The following is a 19,371-nucleotide window of genomic DNA, read 5'->3' as shown; positions in this document are numbered from 1 at the left end:
ACTCCACCACCAGTATTGGTTAAGGGTGACTATAACGCCATTGCTCTGGTATCCCATTGCCCTGAGATGAATCTTTTAGGATATTGATTATCTAAATAACAACAACAACCAAAAAAAAATACATGTTCAGCCCCTGATATTAGAGGTAAAGAAGCACCAGTGAAAGATCTCAAAGGCACACAGTAGAAGCTATGGTCTACCCTGATGGAATCAAAGAAAAGAGAATAACTCTATGATTTTGTTCTTGGGCTTTTATTTTATCCAAAAGCATCATTAATGTCACCACCCTGGCTTTTATTCTCCTCAGGCATGAACCCCCTGCCCCAAATCCAGGCCTGTGGAAGCAGCTGCCACAGCTTCTCTTCCTCATTTGCATAGCCTTGTCTGAAAACTAGACTACTGAATACTGAAGGATCAGGTTTCTCATCAAGAAAACTGCATTTTAAATGAATATCTTGTATGTTTATAGGGAAGTTACTAATGTAGTGTAAAGAAATGCCTGTTCTCCCCCTCCTTTCTGGATAAGAGATTTTATACTTTCACAAGATGAAAAATTAATGATTTGCGGTGTAGCAAACAGTACTGTTACAGTGGTTAGGGAAACTTTCCCAAAAGCAATCTGGAGTGACATTTCATTCATTTATTCATTTAATGACTATTTATTGAATGCTTACTATGTATAAAGTATTGATTCTACCCTCAAGGAAGTTAGTGGAAATTTTAAAATGTTAGATAAATAAATAGAGATTGATTTTCATATTCACACACATTTAAATAAATAAAACATAGAAAATTGTAAGAACCATAAGAGATAGAATGCTGTGGGTATTCAAAGAGAGAAAACACTTCAGAAAAAGGCGTAATTGAGGAGGTAACATTTGATCTGGTTTCTAAAGGGTAGCTAATTACTCTGTCTTTACAAAGTGTGTGAATGTATATGAGTGTTTATAAAATCTGGGTCAAGTTTGAATATACAGAGATTGTAGGGAAGGATGTTCTACACACAGGGTACAGCAAGATCAAAGTTGGGAGAGGCTGAGCTATGCACAAAGAATAGCAGTGGTTTTAGTTTGGCTGGACTGTAAAGTGCATGAAGGAGAAGTTGCAAAGAAGATTGGAAACGTGGGTGGGAACCACATCATGGAAGAGCTGGAATTCTTAGCTATGAAAATTTGTACCATATTCTGTAAACATTTTGGGAGCCACTGAAGGTTTTAGAATGAGGGAATCGTAAGATCAAAGCTTGCTTGGGAAGGTTAACACTCTTCCCAGTAAAGTTTTGGCAACAGCGTCTGCTGTTATATTGAAATAATGTGGGTAAAGTGACTGACATAGTATCTGATGCATAGTAGCTCAGTAAGTCATGGAAGCAGATATATTGTAGTGGTTTAGAGCAAAAACTCTGGTGCCTGAATGCCTGGGTTCAAAAACCAGCTCTGCCACTTAATAGCTCTGTGATTTTGTGCAGATTTCTTAACCTCTCTGTATGGTAGTTTCCCTGTCTGTAAAATAGGATTAAAAATAATACCTGTTATGAATTATTATGAGGGTCAAATGAGCTAATACATGTGAAATACATAGAACAGTGCTCTATTCTGAATAAAGTGCTCAATAAATGTTGGCTGTTGTCATCATTATTATCATTCTCATTCATGGAGTAGATAAAATTTAAGCTCGCCTTTAAAGAATGGCTATGATGTAGACATGTAGAAAGGTAACTTTCAGGCACAAGTAAGTACATGACAAAAGACATACTTGCAAGAAAATACAAGGTAAGTGAGGTGAATAATGGAGAGTTCAGTTTGCCTATGGAATAATATAGGTTAAGTTGTTATTGGAAAATAAGATTTTAAAGATAGGCCATAGTCAGATTACAAAGCACTTTGGATCACAGCCTAAGAATATTAAGTGTCTCTAAAGACAATGGAGGGATGTAAAAGGTTTTTGAATTAAGAAGTAACTTTATCAAAACTATTTCCCTAAGGAAAATTAATTTGATGGTTACGTGTATGAAGGATTGGAGAGGGAAGAGACTTGAGGCAGGGAAACTGATTAGGAAGCTATTGGTATAATCCATGAAGGTGGTCATAAGGGCTAGATTAGAGTACTGCAGTGGGAGTGGAGAGGAAGGAATAGGAGAGAGATTGGTGGAAGACTGGTAATTGGAGAGGAACAGGAAAAGGGAGGAATCTGAAAGGGTGACTTTCAAATTCCTCAGTTTTGAACATGGGTAACTGAAAAGATGGACATCATTAACAGAGATAGGGAATAGAAGAGGTAAGATGACAAGTTTAGCATGGTCCAAATGTAGCTGTAAATCACAGCTGACTTCTCTTCACAAATTGACATATCTAATCCTAAAATGTATCCAGAAATCTGACCCAGAATAGCAAAAGCAATCTTGAAACAGAAGGACAAAGTTAGAAAACTCAAACTTCTCAACTTTAAAACTTACTACAAAACTACAGTAATCAAAGCTGTGTCGTGCTGGCATGAGGACAGACATATAGATTAATGGAACAGAGTTCAGAGTCCAGAAATTAACCCCCACATTTATAGTCAATTGATTTTACACAAAGGGGCCAAGACCATTCAATAGGGGAGAGGACAGTCTTTTCAACAAATGATGATAGGACAACTGGATGTATCAATATATAAAAGAATAAAGTTGGACCCTTACCTCACACCATACATAAAAATTAATTTAAAAATAGATCAAAGACTTAAATGTAAGAGCTAAAACTGTAAAACTCTTAGATGAAAACATAGATGTAAATTTTCATGATGTTGGAATAGGAAGTGGTCTCTTGGATATGACACCAAAAACAAGCAAAAAAAGAAGAAATAGATAAACTGAATTTCATCAAAATTTAAAACTTTGTGCTGCAAAGGACACTATCAAGAGAGTGCAAAGATAATCCACAGAATGGGAGTAGATATTTGCAAATCATGTGTCTGATAAGAGACATATTTAGAATAAGAACTCTTACAGCTCCATTTTAAAAGATAACCCAGTTTAAAATGGGCAAAGGGTTGAAATAGATATTGTTTCAAAGAAGATATACAAATATCCAATAAGCACGTGAAAAGATATTCAACTTTATTACTAATCAGAAAACTGCAAATCAAAACCACAGTGAGATACTACTTCACACCCACTAGGATGGTTATAATTAATTTAAAATGAAACAAAACAAAAAATAACAAGTGTTGGTGAAGATGTGGAGAAATTGGAACCTTCATATATTGCTGATGGGGATGTAAAATGGTGTGGCCACTGTGGAAAACAGTCTAGCTGTTCCTCAAATGGTTAAACATAGAGTTGCCACATGACCCAGCAATTCTACTCCTAGGTATATATCCCCAAGAGAATTGAAAATGTGTCTACACAAAACCTGTACATGTATATCTGTAGTAGTATACTATAGTGGCATTATTAATATCAGCCAAAAAGTGGAAATAACATCAACCGTTAAATGGATAAAATGTGGTCTATCCATGCAATTGGATATTATTCAACCATAAAAAGGAATGAAGTACCGATACATGCTACAACACAAATGAACCTTCAAGATAGTCACAAAAGAAAGCATTATATGATTCCACTGATATGAAAGGTCAAAATTAGACAAATTCATAGAGACAGAAAGTATATTAGTGATTGCCAGGGGCTAGGGGTTGAAGAGTGGTGGGAATAGATAGTGACTGGTAATGGGTTCAGGGTTTCTTTTGAGGACAATGAAAATATTCTAAAATTCATTGTGATGTTGTGTGCACAACTCTTTGAATATGCTAAAAGCCATTGAATTGTACACTTTAAATGAGGGAATTGTATAGTATATGAAGGTCAATAAACTTATTTTTAAATTACTTTTAAAATATATATATTTTTTACTGGAACTGTAGCCCCTGATAACTAGCTGCAGATTCTTTAGTAGAATCAACTGTCAGTTGCTTCTAAGAAGTTTGAAAAAGATAACAGAGAAAAGGCTTTTGGATATGGTAATCTAGAGGTCTCTCTACCTTTAAGAGAGCAATTTCAGGAGAGCAGTAGGATCAGATTCTGGATTGCAAGAAGTATGTATAGGTGGCCAGTATGTGGATAAGTTGGACAATGCTGAGAAGGGGAGGGATAGATGGGCAACTTGTAACTTATAACCTACAGGAACTGAATCAGCAGGAATTCAGGGACTGAAGATGTAAGAAAAGAGCTCATTGGTGATACATGACCCTTAAAGCAACAAAAGAGGATTTAGTGCTTAGAGGGATAAATTAAGCTGGAAGGGGAGAAGAAATATGATGGAGGACATTTTCAGGTAGAGAAAAGAGGTAAAGAAAGGTACTCATTACACGTAGCTTCAACCAGTTCTGTCCAGTATGAGGCAGAAAAATTTGATCCAGAAAGATACACAACAAACTTAATCAGCAGTTACCTCTGGGGTGGAAGTTGAGATGGAAACAGGGAGATTTTTCACTTTTATTTGATAGACCTTTATTTATTTATTTATTTATTTATTTATTTATTTATTTGATACTGTGTCTCACTCTGTTGCCCAGGCTGGAGTGCAGTAGTGCAATCTCAGCTCACTGCAACCTCCGCCTCCCAGGTTCATGTGATTCTCCTGCCTCAGCCTCCTGAGTAGCTGAGATTACAGGTGCCTGCCACCACGCCCAGCTAATTTTTGTATTTTTAGTAGAGACAAGGTTTCATCATGTTGGCGAGGCTGGTCTCAAACTCCTGACCTCAAGTGATCTGCCCACCTCGGCCTCCCAAAGTGCTGGATTACAGGCATGAGCCACCGTGACTGGCCATGTTTAATTTTTTATATCAAGAATGTCCTCTCATTATATTTGTATTTTTCAAAAATTAGACTAGCTGCTGTATGAAACGTAATTCTTCATCACTTGGAGGTAAAGTGAAAGATGGCCAAGCTGTAGAGAGTGTGTGGCCCATATTAATCACTCAATTAGTGTTTGTAGAATTTGTTGAATTGGAGTTATAAGCATAAACTCTAATGGAAACAATTCACTTGATTTCTCAGCTTCCTCCAGCAGAACAGAGAGAAAACTCTGATGGTGTGGTTCATCCAAGGGCTTAAGGACTGACAAGGCAAAAATGGCAAAGGTGTGAGGGAACTAGGGTGCTAAAGTAAGTTTTCAAAATGACTAATTATATTCTCCAGAATGAGTAATGAAGCATATGAAGTCAAAAGATAGGCTGACCTGGGCATGATGGCTCACACCTGTAATCCCAGCATTTTGGGAGGCCAAGGTGGGAGGATCACTTGAGCCCAGGAGTTCGAGTCTAGCCTGGGCAACAAAGTGAGACCCCCATGTGTACCCCAAAAAATTTTTAAATTAGCTGGATGTGGTGGCCTATAGTCCCAGCAACTTGGGAAGCGGAGATGAGAGGACTGCTTGAACCCAGAAGGTCAAAGCTGTAGTGAACCATGATCATGCCACTGATCTCTAGCCTGGGCGAGAGACTGAGACCCTGTCTCAAAAGAAAAAATATTTATACAATGGTGTACTTTAAAAATAGGGGGAAAACAACTAGGGAATAGAAGTTACAGTAAGAATAAACAGGAAATGCAATAGGAATTGGAAAGATAGAAAATTGTAGATGGAGAAAGTAGTTCAGAGTTCAGGATCTTAGAAGAAGAGCAATTCCAAGTGCTTCTTTATCAGGCCCCAAAGTGTGTCTATGATTAGGAATAAAGTAGAGTGCAGGTGGACATCACTATTGTTGAAAAGATAAAGAAACTGTGATGTTAGAGAGTTAGGACAGGCATAGGGGAAAGAATAGATCTCTTGTTCAATACTGTGAACCCATTGCCCAACCTAGTACCTATAGTAGGCATTCAATTAACATTTGTTGAATGAATGAATGAAATGAGTGAATGAATGAATATTATAGCATTTATCACAATTACTTGTTTTCCTGTTTTCTTCCCCTAATGGACCAGAAGCTTCTTGAGTCTTGCTTGTTTCTGTGTCTCTAGTTTTTGAATCAAGGTTTGAGTGAGGGAATGAATATTGAACTGCAGAAAATGATGACAAGGAAAGGGAGAATGAGAAAAATTGTGAACGAGGTGCTAAAATCCCCAAGGGAGGTGAAAGATAAGAACTTTGATAGTATTTGAGTAATATTATCAAATGACATTGACTCAAAAGAGGGAGCGATTGACGAGAGGAAAGAATGTTAGATTTGGAAGTGGCAATAGGAAAAATAATATTCCAATTTTTCTTTTCCCATCCTGGGAATTCTGGAGGAATTGACACAGTGTTTTCTTCTTTGATGCTCCACTCCTACTCTGTCAATTAGCCCTCCCAATTTTTTCCAAATTTACCTTACCTTGCTTCCTGCTGCCATTATGACTAGAATGCTTTAATACCCTTTTTGCCAACCCCTGTGGGGTTGACTTTGTCACTTTGACCTTACATGCAACAGCAAAAAGCTAAGTTCCTAAGCATAATTTTTCAGCAACATTAGTACTTACCTCATACTTCTCCAATGGTTTCCATTTGACTGTCAAATCAAATGAAAACTTCCAGTCTTGAATTTAAAAGTGTTCACCATCCAGCCCTCTGTAAGCTGCCCTTACTTCAGTTGCTTTGAAGTTTGCACTATGTACAAAATGCCCTACCTTTCTCAAAGCTTCTTATCAACATTTTCAATACCCATCCAGAGCCCTCTTTATCAGAACTCCTTGAGGACTTATTTTCCCTACGTGGCTGTAATCAAAACAACTACTCCAGAAACACCTGCCTGCCTTTATCCTTTCCTCTCTCCTAAATACCAAACACTCACAAATGTTATATATATATGCTTTTCTTGTGTGTCGTTCTCTATTACCCCATCAATTCTACCATATAAATTTCTCCCAAATCTGTCTCTTCCTCCTTATCCTTGCTGTCACTGGCCTGGATGGTTGCAAAAGCCCTCATCAACCTTCAGGGTATCCTACAATAGAGCTTCAGTATCTTTAAAATGGAAATCTAATTATGCCTTCAAAGCACACACACACAGATGCACACATGCACCCATACAATGTTTGAGACATTTTGTACCCTTTAAGCAAAAGTCCAAACTCATTAGCCTGCCGGGTATATATAGCCCACGTTTACCTCTCTAGCCTCATCCCACCACTCCTGCTGTCAAGCCTTCATGCTCCTGGGTGCATACTTCCTTCTCTGGACTTAGTCCCCTACCAGTAACCCCACAATCATCTCTGCCTCCAAATTCCCTATCGTCACCCTACATACCTATAAATTTCTACACTTTTTTAAAAAAACTTTTATTGCACAATAATCACAGATTCACAGAAGGTTGCAAAAAAATGTATAGGGAAGTCCCAGGTACCCTTCATCCAGCCTCCCCCAATGTTGACACCTTATACAATTATATTACAGCATCAAAATGAAGAAGTTGATATTGGACATTGGTACAAGCCATGGAGCTTATTTAGATTTCACCAACTATACATGCATGTGTGTGTGTGTATGTGTATGTGTGTGTGTGTAGCTCTATGCAATTTTATCACACATGTAGCCTTGCATAACTACAACCACAATCAAGATACAGATCAGTACCATCATCACAAGGCTCCCTCATGCTATGCCTTTGTAGTTACATCCATCCCTAACCCCTGGCAACCAACTAATCTATTCTCCATCTCTGTAATTATTATTTTGCAAATGTAATATAAATGGACTCATGCAGCAGACAATCTTTTGAGATTGGCCTTATTGACCCGGCATAATTCCCTTGAGAGCCATCCAGATTTTTTTGCATGTATCAATAGTTTGCTCCTTTTTATGAATGAACAATATTCCAGTGGCATGGTTGTACCAGTTTGTTTAACCATTTATCTGTTGAAGTGCATCTGGGTTGTTTCCAATGTATGGCTATTACAAATTGAGCTGCTATCAACATTCATGTACAAGTTCCTACACAAAAATCAGTCTTAAATTATCTGGAATACATTGCCCAAGAGTACAATTACTAGGTCATATGGTAAATCTATTTTTAGTTTTGACAGGAACTGCCAAACTATTTTCCAGAGTGGCTACATCATTTTACGTTCCCACCAGCAAGATATGTTTATGATCTGGTTTCTCCACATCCTTACCAGGAATCATTGTTACCATTTTTCAGTTTAGCCATCTTGAGAGTTGGCTCACTGTAGTTCTCATCTTTTAGGACCTAAGTCAAGAGTTACTTCTATAGAGCCTTTTTAAAATCCTCAGGAAAAGTTGATTATTCCCTACTCTGTGCCATTTCTGACACTTCATTTATCGTTGTATTTTAATTATTTATTGACATAGTCTGTGTCTTTCCCTCTATTTCCGAGCTACATGAAGCTAGGGGTTGTGTCATATTCATCTTTGTTCCTCCAGCATCTGGTACAGTTACATGCTGGGCACACAGTGGATGCTCAGGAAAATGTGTGGTAAGTGAGGGAAAGAATGAATGAACAGAACATTAGTCTTGTTGCCTCCCCCCCTCCTCCTCCTTAAGCTAGAAACCTTTTTAGAACAGACATCACGCCTTCCTCTGTGTCTCCCAGCAGCAGCTAATAGGGTGCTCTGTACATGTAGATGCTCAATAAATGTCGTCTAAACTATTCAGTTAGCTTATCTTCCCTCTGCACCCAGGAGATAAGCATATGAAAGAGAGAATAGACCCAAGTATCCTTGTATTAAGGATCATATGTCATTATTTTTATAATATTCTTATAATCTCTACGATCACTCAATATTCTTCTGTGTAGATGAGAAATCAAAACAAAACAGTCCTTTGAGTCAAAGAATGCCTCTGTGGGTGAGCACTATTCAATAATTTCAGTACCCTTGTTACATATGGATTTGGGAGGATGGCTTTTTATGTCCCTGAATTCCTTTTGCATTTTCAGAAAGATCTGGGATATTTCTAGTCTTGCTGCACTGGTGTAATTTGACATGTTGATTATGAAGAGGTCATTAACCTCAACATTTTTGATCACTTTTTGACTCTGTATTTTCTCAACTCTGATGTATGTTAATTTGCACTTGTTTATACGTCTCTGTAAGAGTTATTCAGGCCCTTGAGGGCTGGTATATATTCTGTCTGGAAAGTAGATTGTAAGCCCCTTGAGAGCAGAGACTTTATAACTCCTAGGAATGTATTCTGGACACTGTCAGTGTTCAATTAATGATAATACTGAAAGCTTGACTAAGGTCGTCTGTCACATTGACATCTTCCTTTTCATCTACAAGTGTTCTATCAAAAAAAAAAAGGTAGGTTGACTAGGTAGCATTGAATGATTCTATCCAAAATTATGCTCATTGTTACACTACAATTTGTTCTTTAGGGTGCTTTCAGATTTATAATTTTAGATCAGTTGTTACAGTTCCCTTCCCTATAATACCCTGGTTACATATGCATTAGGGAGGATTGCATTTCATAACCCGTTAGTCCTTTTGCATAATAAAAACTTACCTGATAACATCTATGCTTGTAAAGCATGTAATTCTTCTCCCCAGCCCCCACTGAGAACCAGGTGATTAAACTCCAAGTATGGTCCTAATCTTAAATAATCAGAAAGAACCCTTAACGACTATTCAGTATATATTTTATTTCCCCAGATTTTAAAATGGACTAAATGTGTATACTATGTCCTATGGCTGTTGAAGTTAAATTAATATGAATATTTCAAGGAAGTCTGAATTTTAAAACAGAAGGACAGATGTGTTCATTGATGAGGGTGGAAGTAGAGGGAATTATTTTGCAAGTCAGGTTTATTAAGGTATCATTTACATACAGTCTGATTCACCCTTTTTAGGTGGAAAGTTTGATGAGTTTGACAGGTTGTGTTTTTTTCCCTTAACTATTTGCTAATTCAGTTATACCTCTAACTTGCCCCACCACCACCACTACCCCTAGACCAAACTGACCTATATTTTTCTGATATTTTGTATCCTTTCTATTTTATATAGTGTACTAAAGGAAGTATACCAAGCCTTTAATCCCAAAGCAGTGGTCTTACAGTTGGGAGCTGACACAATAGCTGGGGATCCCATGTGCTCCTTTAACATGACTCCAGTGGGAATTGGCAAGTGTCTTAAGTACATCCTTCAATGGCAGTTGGCAACACTCATTTTGGGAGGAGGTGAGTATAGAGGAAGATTACCAGGAGAATTTGTTGACCTTCCTCCACATTTTGTACATTGGCACTGAACTTGGAAAACTTGGCTTTCTTGGATTGGATAATACCAACCTACCTGAAGCCCAGAAGCCTGAGTCAATAAAATCTGCCACCTCCACAGTTCAGCATAAGAAAATACTCTGACACACTTCTCAGCTTAGCATGTGCATTGACTTCTTGGCACTCTAAAGTCTAAATTTCAATTCCTGAAGCAAAGATCCTCTGGTTAAAGGTTACCTCGAATCTTAAGAATATAGGATGTTAACCCCAGTAGACTGATCCATCTTCTCTCAGTGTAGTATTTGATTTTCAGTTCTAGTAATCATCTTTTGGGAACATGTCACTGAAATTCCAACTCTACTTGTATGTAAGTAAACACACAAATTAATTAAATAAGCTGAATTCAAGAATGACTCTTCCCCCAAAAAGCGTGGATTTGTTATAGTGAAGTAAAATTGAGAGATCTGTAGTCTCTTGGGCATTCTTGCCTTTGGTGTGTGCTGATTATTTGTATTACTTAGCCAAAAGGAAGCCCAGTCTATTCAGTAGAAGCATTTATACATTTGAGAATGGAACTTGTCACAACATCTACCACCTTTAAAGATGTCTTGCTTAAAATCTTCTGTCTACCTACCTAGCATAATCTTTATTTCATTGGATGAATAGATTGGTGTGTTAAAATAACATGGTCAAGCAGATTGAGCTTAAAATGCATATATTATAGAAGAGCTAATTGTTGGTTGCTTTGTCAACCTGTTAGAGGAAATTGTGGGGAGGCCTTATTAAATGAGTGGGCATTCAACACAAGTACACAAGTCTGGTCCTTTGGCAGCCTCAAACTCTAGAAGGCTCAAAATTAAAGGTACTTACAAGAGACAACCTCTTATGAAAAGCTGGCAAGAAATATATTAACTTCAACTGAAGAAAAAGATAAAATTGATAAGTACTGTGTGACATATTACTTTCCTTGACAGCACTAAGGATGGTGATTATGATACAGGTACAGCTAAGGAGGGGGAGAGACCTTTCTACTATATACATCAGGTTAGAACCTGACTTTTGTTTGAGGCTATAGTCTTTACATTAAAAGCCTATTAGCATGCTCTAAAGCCTTTTTGCTTTCTTAGCCCAAAGTTTTGACATTTGAATATATAACTCTTCTTAGGAAATATGTGTATTCCTGAAAATGCTTGTGCATAAATGGAATTTTTGCAAATCAAATCATATTGTATATGTACCAGAGATAGTTTACTACCTAAGCAAAACCTATAGTGACCTTTTTTGAAATTAAATATACCAAATAAGTTTATCTTATAAATTCGAGTTTTTCCATGTTGGGAGTATTTAAAGTAATACCTGTACTATTTAACTGAAATTCTCAGCCCCTATTAACACACAGTTCATAAAGAGAGCCACATCCCCAAGCTTCAGTGGACCCCATTGAGGCCTAAAAGATATACTCAAAGCATCCGTGACCTTTCAAATAGTAGAAAAGCTTAAGAAAAGGGTGACCATATGTCCTAGTTTATACATGTTATCCCAGTGTAATGATTAATAGTGCCCTCTTTTACTTTTAAAAGTATACCATTTTGTATGATAATTTATATGGTCACCCTATCTAAAATCGACCAGATTCTGTTTCCCTTAGGCTGCATTGAGATTAGGAAATCATTCCATTTTACCTTTATACTCTTAGAATTTAGCTAAAGGCCAATGTTTGAATGCTTGCATGGCAGAGCACATCTATTCAGCACAAAAATATGCTGATTATTAGCCAGTATAATATGGCTGTTGGGTGATTGTGACAGGACCTGATGAGATGGGTCAGAGCATCCATCAACGGTCCCTTCCTCATCTCACTCTCTTTGATCTCTGCCACCAGGCCTATGTTTTGTGGCAAAAAGGAATGCTGATATTAAAAGAAGGAAGTCTGTTTTTGTCAGCATTTTCCTTTTCTGTTTCCTGGGTTTTTAGGGCTAGATCTGCCAATAGTTTTAAAATACAAATCACATTCAGCAGTCATTTTATAGAATTGTTGCAAAATTCATCACAGAAATCTTTCCATTGGGTAGATCACCTCAAGAGATCTGGATTCCAGAGATCTGAGTCTTGCTGATGGCTCTTGATGGAACTGAGGAGTTTGGATTCCTCAGGTACATATTTTTGGAGAGATGAGAGCCTCTTTAATCTTTGCAGACCTTGGACTGCCCAGTTTTACATTGTGCATGATTTGACTGGTCCACCAAAGTCTGCCTAATAGGTGGTTTAAAAATATCACAAAGGGATATTTAGGGGAAATTCTGCAATTTGAGGTTGTCTTTTATTAAAACATTTTTCTCTCTTTCTTTACCCTCCTTCCCTCTCCTGCTGTTTTGTGACTATTCTTTCCTAACTTCACAATTCTTGATGGAGACAGGAGGCTATAACCTTGCCAACACGGCTCGATGCTGGACATACTTGACCGGGGTCATCCTAGGGAAAACACTATCCTCTGAGATCCCAGATCATGAGGTAAGTAAGGCTCTGACAAGTCCTCTCTTCTTTAAGGGGAAGAGCTGAGTCATTCCACCTAATCAAAATCACGTCCTCACCACTCAATACCGTTTTGTTGAGAGACACTTCAATAACAATAACACACTGTCTTGGCAGAATAGTGGACTCTTGTTCCAAAATATCCAAGACCTTCTGCCTTTTTTTTTTTTTTTTACAAGAGATCTCAAAGGCCAACCAACTTTAATTTCTCAATTAATTACAGAGACTGTGGGAAGGGGTCACCTGTTCACACAAAGAATTCTTTGGAATATGTGCATATTTTTATCCCCTAGCCTCAAAAAGGAAGGGGCTATTTTTTAAATGTGAAAGCTGGATTTTCATCTATTTTTTAAAGAAGTTTCATAGGTTGTATGTGGCACATGTTCTTTGGTGGTAGTCCTGATCTCTCAATTTTCTTTGACCAATGTAAAATTCAAGGAACCCATAAGCGCTACAAACACCATTGCTGGTGTTTTTCTAGCAATTAGTGGCACACAGAGGCTGGAATGGGACCATCCAAAATGTGAAACATCATTTGAGCCCTTGCCATTTTCTTTAGTCATACAAGATGGGCTTTATGTTTTCCAAAGCAAAGATGTCTGTTCTAGTTTTCCCAAAACAAGTTCACAGAAAGCTGTCTGGGACCTGTGAGTGTGCTGATAATCCCTAATCCAAAGGAGTACCTTTGTTCCTACCTATCACCCCAGTTCCCCTGCAAGCAGGAACCATGTTATAGATTAAGATGTATAACTACAGACCTTAGACTGGATAACTTAAAATAACAAACGGGTACATGCAGCCCCACCTTCTCAAGCTATTTCCCAAGGATTAGGGATGCCGCTTTAGTTTTAATGTTATGAATTCTGACAGATACAGTAGCTGTACACTTGGGAGCATGATGCTTTTTAAAGTTGCTATTATTTTTTAAAAATTAGAAACAACTTAAACTAATTTTCTTCCAATTTTCTCCTAACCTCAGGTGAGGTACAATATGTATCTCAGAAAAACCATTCAATATGTCTAGAATACAAATAGAAGGTACACTATAATTTGAGACAATTTGCTGATGTCAGGGTTAATAGAAGTCTCTTTTCTTGGTTTGTCTTACCTTTATTCAGTATTTGGAAGCTTAATGAAATATAAAGGTAAGTGCTGTGAACAAATGTAATCACTGTTATTGCTGTGGGAATATCTCAGATTGCATTGTAATTTAAAGCTCTAAGACTTTATAAACTGATCAAGTTATGTCAGAAACAAGTTTTAAGCTGTAGAAGCCTGAACTGAGAATAAATGCTCTATTCCTGAGAAGCAAAAGCAAATCCAAAGTTTCATCTGTGTTAAAAGATTGATAAATTTTTAATAAAGATGAGTACTGCCTCTGGTACGTGGAGAAGCTATGGGCCTGAATGGGTGTAGGCTGGGCCTTATAAATAGATGTTCTGTCTTTATACTGAAATATTCTGTAAGATTAAATGAGATATAATGTATGTCAAGTGCCTAACACATAGTCCCCTGGAACCTAATAGGCACTTTAAAAATGCAAGTTCTCGGCCGGGCACGGTGGCTCACACCTGTAATCCCAGCACTTTGGGAGGTCAAGGTGGGCGGATCACTTGAGGTCAGGAATCTGAGACCAGCCTGGCCAACATGGTGAAACCCCATCTCTACTAAAGATACAAAAAATTAGCTGGACGTGGTGGTGCACACCTGTAATCCCAGCTACTCAGGAGGCTGAGGCAAGAGAATCGCTTGAACCTGGAAGGTGTAGGTTGCAGTGAGCCAAGATCGTGCCATTGCACTTCAGCCTAGGCGACAGTGCGAGACTCCGTATCAAAAAAAAAAAAAAAAAAAAAAGCAAGTTATCTCCTTCCCCTTTGCATGCTGCTCACTTCTTATACCCAGACATTTATGACTATGTCATTCATAAATTTGCCCAAACCCTTTGTGAATTCCTTCTGTCATATCCTTCTGGTTTAAGAGATGTGAGTCATGCAAGAAGGAACAAAGAATAAAATTGAAATGACAGTCTTCCAGGTACAATAAGATAACATTTTAATGAAAATTGCCAAAAATAGGCTACACAGTATGAAGTCATATAAGTTCTGGGGCACAATACACAGTTGCACACAAATATCCTTGTGGTCCTCTGAAATCAGATCAACAAATGGTAGATCAAAAAATATTTGCTGAGCACCCATTCTGTGCCAGGCACCATGCTAAATGTCTTAGGAGATGCAAAGAGAGAAATTCATCCCCTACCTCAAGCAGCTAGGGAGGGAGGGTGGTGTAAGTGCTGGGGAGACATGCAAATGCACAGATAGTTATAATACAGAGCAGAAAAAGAATAAGACAGTAGGAAGAGTGACTGTAGAGATATGCATCAAATATAAAGGGGATACAAAGGAGTACACAAAATACCCTGCCCTCCATGAGCTGAAAATATAATCAAGAAATCTAGTAGCTTTTTTGTAGATTGCTTAGCATAATCTGTGTATGCAAACGTCATCTGTGAATAAAGAGAGTTTTCCTTCTTTCTGTATAATCTTTCTTTTTCTTACCTTTTTGCACTGGTTGGGACCTCCAGTGCAATGCTGAGTGGAAATGGTGAGTGAATATCTTTATCTGGTCCCCAGTCATAGGGGGAAAGCACTTAATCTTCACTATGAAGTGTGATATTAGCTGTAGGATTTTTCAAAAATGTTCTTTTTTAGGTTGAGGAAGTTCCCTTCTATTCCTAATTTACTGAGACTTTTTTTTCTTACAAATGAGTATTGATTTTGTCAAATGTTTTTCTTCATCTATTGAAATGATCATATGGTATCCTCCTTTATTGTTAGTACAAGCACTGATTTTTTAATGTTAAACTAACTTTGCATTCCTGGAATAAACCCTGCTTGGTCATGTTATATTATCCTTTTTATGTATTCCTGGATTCATTTTGCTGAAACTTGGTCAAGGTTTTTTTGTGTCTATGTTTTGTTTTGTTTTGTTTTGTTTTGAGACAGAGTCTTGCTCTGTCACCCAGGCTGGAGTGCAGTGGCCATGATCTTAGCTCACTGCAAGCTCCGCCTCCCGGGTTTATGCCATTCTCCTGCCTCAGCCTCCCGAGTAGCTGGGACTACAGGCACCCGCCACCTCGCCCGGCTAGGTTTTTGTATTTTTTAGTAGAGACGGGGTTTCACCGTGTTAGCCAGGATGGTCTCGATCTCCTGACCTCGTGATCCGCCCGTCTCGGCCTCCCAAAGTGCTGAGATTACAGGCTTGAGCCACCGCGCCCGGCCGTGTCTATGTTGATAAGGGAAGTTGGCCTGTTTTTTCTTTTCTTGTAATGTCTTTGTCTGGTTTTGATATCAGGGCAATGCTGATCTTTGTGGTTTCTCTGGGGTTTACCTCTGGGTATGTGTTTGGTTTTTTTGTTTGTTTGTTTTTGGTTTTTGTTTTTTGTTAGACAGAGTCTTGCTGTGTCACCCAGGCTGGAGTGCAGTGGAACAATCTCGGCTCACTGCAACCTCTGCCTCTTGGGTTCAAGCAATTTGCCTGCCTCGGCCTCCCTAGTAGCCAAGACTACAGGTGCATACCACCACACCCGGCTGATTTTTGTATTTTTAGTAGAGATGAGGTTTCACCATGTTGGCCAGGCTGGTCTTGAACTCCTGACCTCAAGTGATTCGCCTGCCTTGGCCTCCCAAAGTGCTGGGATTACAGGTGTGAGACACCATGCCCAGCCTACAGTATGCGTTTTTAACTTATCAGGGTCAACTTTTAAATAGTATTACATTACTTCACATATAATATAGTACCTTTACAGCAGCGTTCTTCCATTTTTTTCCTTTCTCTTTCTTTGTGGTATTGTAGTCATACATTTTACTTTTGCATGTGTTATAAACCTCTCGATACATTGTTATTGTTTTGCTTTAAACAATTTTTTTAGTTTTTAAAATACTAATTCATTTTTTTAAATTATTGTTATACTTTAAGTTCTAGGGTACCTGTGCACAACATGCAGATTTGTTACATACGTATACATGTGCCATGTTGGTGTGCTGCACCCATTAACTCGTCATTTACATTAGATATATCTCCTAATGCTATCCTTCCCCTCTCCTGCCTCCCCACAATAGGCCCCGGTGTGTGATGTTCCACTTCCTGTGTCCAAGTGATCTCATTGTTCAATTCCCACCTATGAGTGAGAACATACAGTGTTTGGTTTTCTGTTCTTGTGATAGTTTGCTGAGAATGATGGTTTCCAGCTGCATCCATGTCCCTACAAAGGACGTGAACTCATCCTTTTTTATCGCTGCATAGTATTCAGTGGTGTATACCTGCCACATTTTCTTAATCCAGTCTGTCACTGATGGACATATGGGTTGATTCCAAGTCTTTACTATTGTGAATAGTGCTGCAATAAACATACATGTGCATGTGTCTTTAAAGCAGCTTGATTTATAATCCTTTGGGTATATACCCAGTAATGGGATAGCTGGGTCAAATGGTATTTCTAGTTCTAGATCCTTGAGGAATCGCCACACTGTTTTCCACAATGGTTGAACTAGTTTACAGTCCCACCAACAGTGTAAAAGTGTTCCTATTTCTCCACATCCTCTCCAGCACCTATTGTTTCCTGATTTTTTAATGATTACCATTCTAACTGGCATGAGATGGTATCTCATTGTGGTTTTGACTTGCATTTCTCTGATGGCCAGTGATGATGAGCATTTTTTCATGTGTCTGTTGGCTGTATGAATGTCTTCTTTTGAGAAATGTCTGTTCATATCCTTTGCCCACTTTTTGATGGGGTTGTTTGTTTGTTTCTTGTAAATTTGTTTGAGTTCTTTGTAGATTCTGGATATTAGCCCTTTGTCAGATGAGTAGATAGCAAAAATTTTCTCCCATTCTGTAGGTTGCCTGTTCACTCTGATGGTAGTTTCTTTTGCTGTGCAGAAGCTCTTTAGTTTAATTAGATCCTATTTGTCAATTTTGGCTTTTGTTACCATTGCTTTTGGTGTTTTAGACATGAAGTCCTTGCCCATGCCTATGTCCTGAATGGTATTACCTAGGTTTTCTTCTAGGGTTTTTATGGTTTTAGGTCTAACATTTAAGTCTCTAATCCATCTTCAATTAATTTTCATATAAGGAGTAAGGAAAGGATCCAGTTTCAGCTTTCCACTTATGGCTAGCCAATTTTCCCAGCACTATTTATTAAATAGGGAATCCTTTCCCCATTTCTTGTTTTTGTCAGGTTTGTCAAAGATCAGATGGCTGTAGATATGTGGTATTATTTCTGAGGGTTCTGTTCTGTTCCATTGGTCTATATCTCTGTTTTGGTACCAGTACCATGCTGTTTTGGTTACTGTAGCCTTGTAGTATAGTTTGAAGTCACGTAGCCTGATGCCTCCAGCTTTGTTCTTTTGGCTTAGGATTGTCTTGGCATTGTGGGGTCCTTTTTGGTTCTGTATGAACATTCGAGCAGTTTTTTCCAATTCTGAGAATGAAGTCATTGGTAGCTTAATGGGGATGGCACTGAATCTATAAATTACCTTGAGCAGTATGGCCATTTTCACAATATTGATTCTTCCTATCCATGAGCATGGTATGTTCTTCCATTTGTTTGTGTCCTCTTTTATTTCACTGAGCAGTGGTTTGTAGTTCTCCTTGAAGAGGTCCTTTACATCCCTTGTAAGTTGGATTCCTAGGTATTTTATTCTCTTTGAAGCTATTGTGAATGGGAGTACATTCATGATGTGGCTCTCTGTTTGTCTGTTACTGGTGTATAAGAATGCTTGTGATTTTTGCACATTAATTTTGTCTCCTGAGACTTTGCTGAAGTTGCTTATCAGCTTAAGGAGATTTTGGGCTGAGACGATGGGGTTTTCTAAATATACAATCATGTCATCTACAGACAGGGACAATTTGACTTCTTCTTTTCCTAACTGAATACCCTTGATTTCTTTCTCTTGCCTGATTGCCCTAGCCAGAACTTCCAACACTATGTTGAATAGGAGTGGTGAGAGAGGGCATCCCAGTCTTGGGCCAGTTTTCAAAGGGAATGTTTCCAGTTTTTGCCCATTCAGTATGTTGGCTGTGGGTTTCTCATAAATACCGCTTATTATTTTGAGATGTGTTCCATCAATACCGAATTTATTGAGAGTTTTTAGCATGAAGGGCTGTTGAATTTTGTCAAAGGCCTTTTCTGCATCTATTGAGATAATCATGTGGTTTTTGTCTTTGGTTCTGTTTATATGCTGAATTACATTTATTGATTTGTGTACGATGAACCAGCCTTGCATCCCAGGGATGAAGCCCACTTGATCATGGTGGATAAACTTTTCGATGTGCTGTTGGATTCGGTTTGCCAGTATTTTATTGAGGATATTGGTCTAAAATTCTCTTTTTTTGTTGTGTCTCTGCCAGGCTTTGGTATCAGGATGATGTTGGCCTCATAAAATGAGTTAGGGAGGATTCCCTCTTTTTCTATTGATTGGAATGGTTTCAGAAGGAATGGTACCAGCTCCTCCTTGTACCTCTGGTAGAATTCAGCTGTGAATCCGTCTGGTCCTGGACTTTTTTTGGTTGGTAGGCTATTAATTATTGCCTCAATTTCAGAGCCTGCTATTGGTCTATTCAGGGATTCAACTTCTTCCTGATTTAGTCT

At 38.2% G+C, this 19,371-nt stretch overlaps 1 protein-coding gene across 4 annotated transcripts in view; it reads left to right on the top strand.

Moving 5' to 3' along the window:
- The window catches only part of HDAC8 (histone deacetylase 8), a 247,230-nt gene that overhangs the window by 99,635 nt on the left and 128,224 nt on the right, over positions 1 to 19,371 (top strand). For 2 of the 4 annotated variants that reach the window (XM_005593948.4, XM_065538015.2), the window contains exons 8-9: positions 9,979 to 10,151; positions 12,604 to 12,698. In XM_005593948.4, coding sequence (XP_005594005.2) covers positions 9,979 to 10,151; positions 12,604 to 12,698 — 268 coding nt within the window. Of the gene's footprint in view, positions 1 to 307; positions 1,621 to 9,978; positions 10,152 to 12,603; positions 12,699 to 19,371 lie in introns of those variants that run through there. The other 2 variants (XM_074029331.1, XM_005593950.5) reach the window with 2 other exon arrangements.

This window comes from Macaca fascicularis, chromosome X, assembly GCF_037993035.2.
Source record: "Macaca fascicularis isolate 582-1 chromosome X, T2T-MFA8v1.1".
Lineage (NCBI taxonomy): Eukaryota > Metazoa > Chordata > Mammalia > Primates > Cercopithecidae > Macaca > Macaca fascicularis.
The sequence above is the reverse complement of the archived record's forward strand: the minus strand, read 5'-3'. Positions and strand labels throughout refer to the sequence as shown.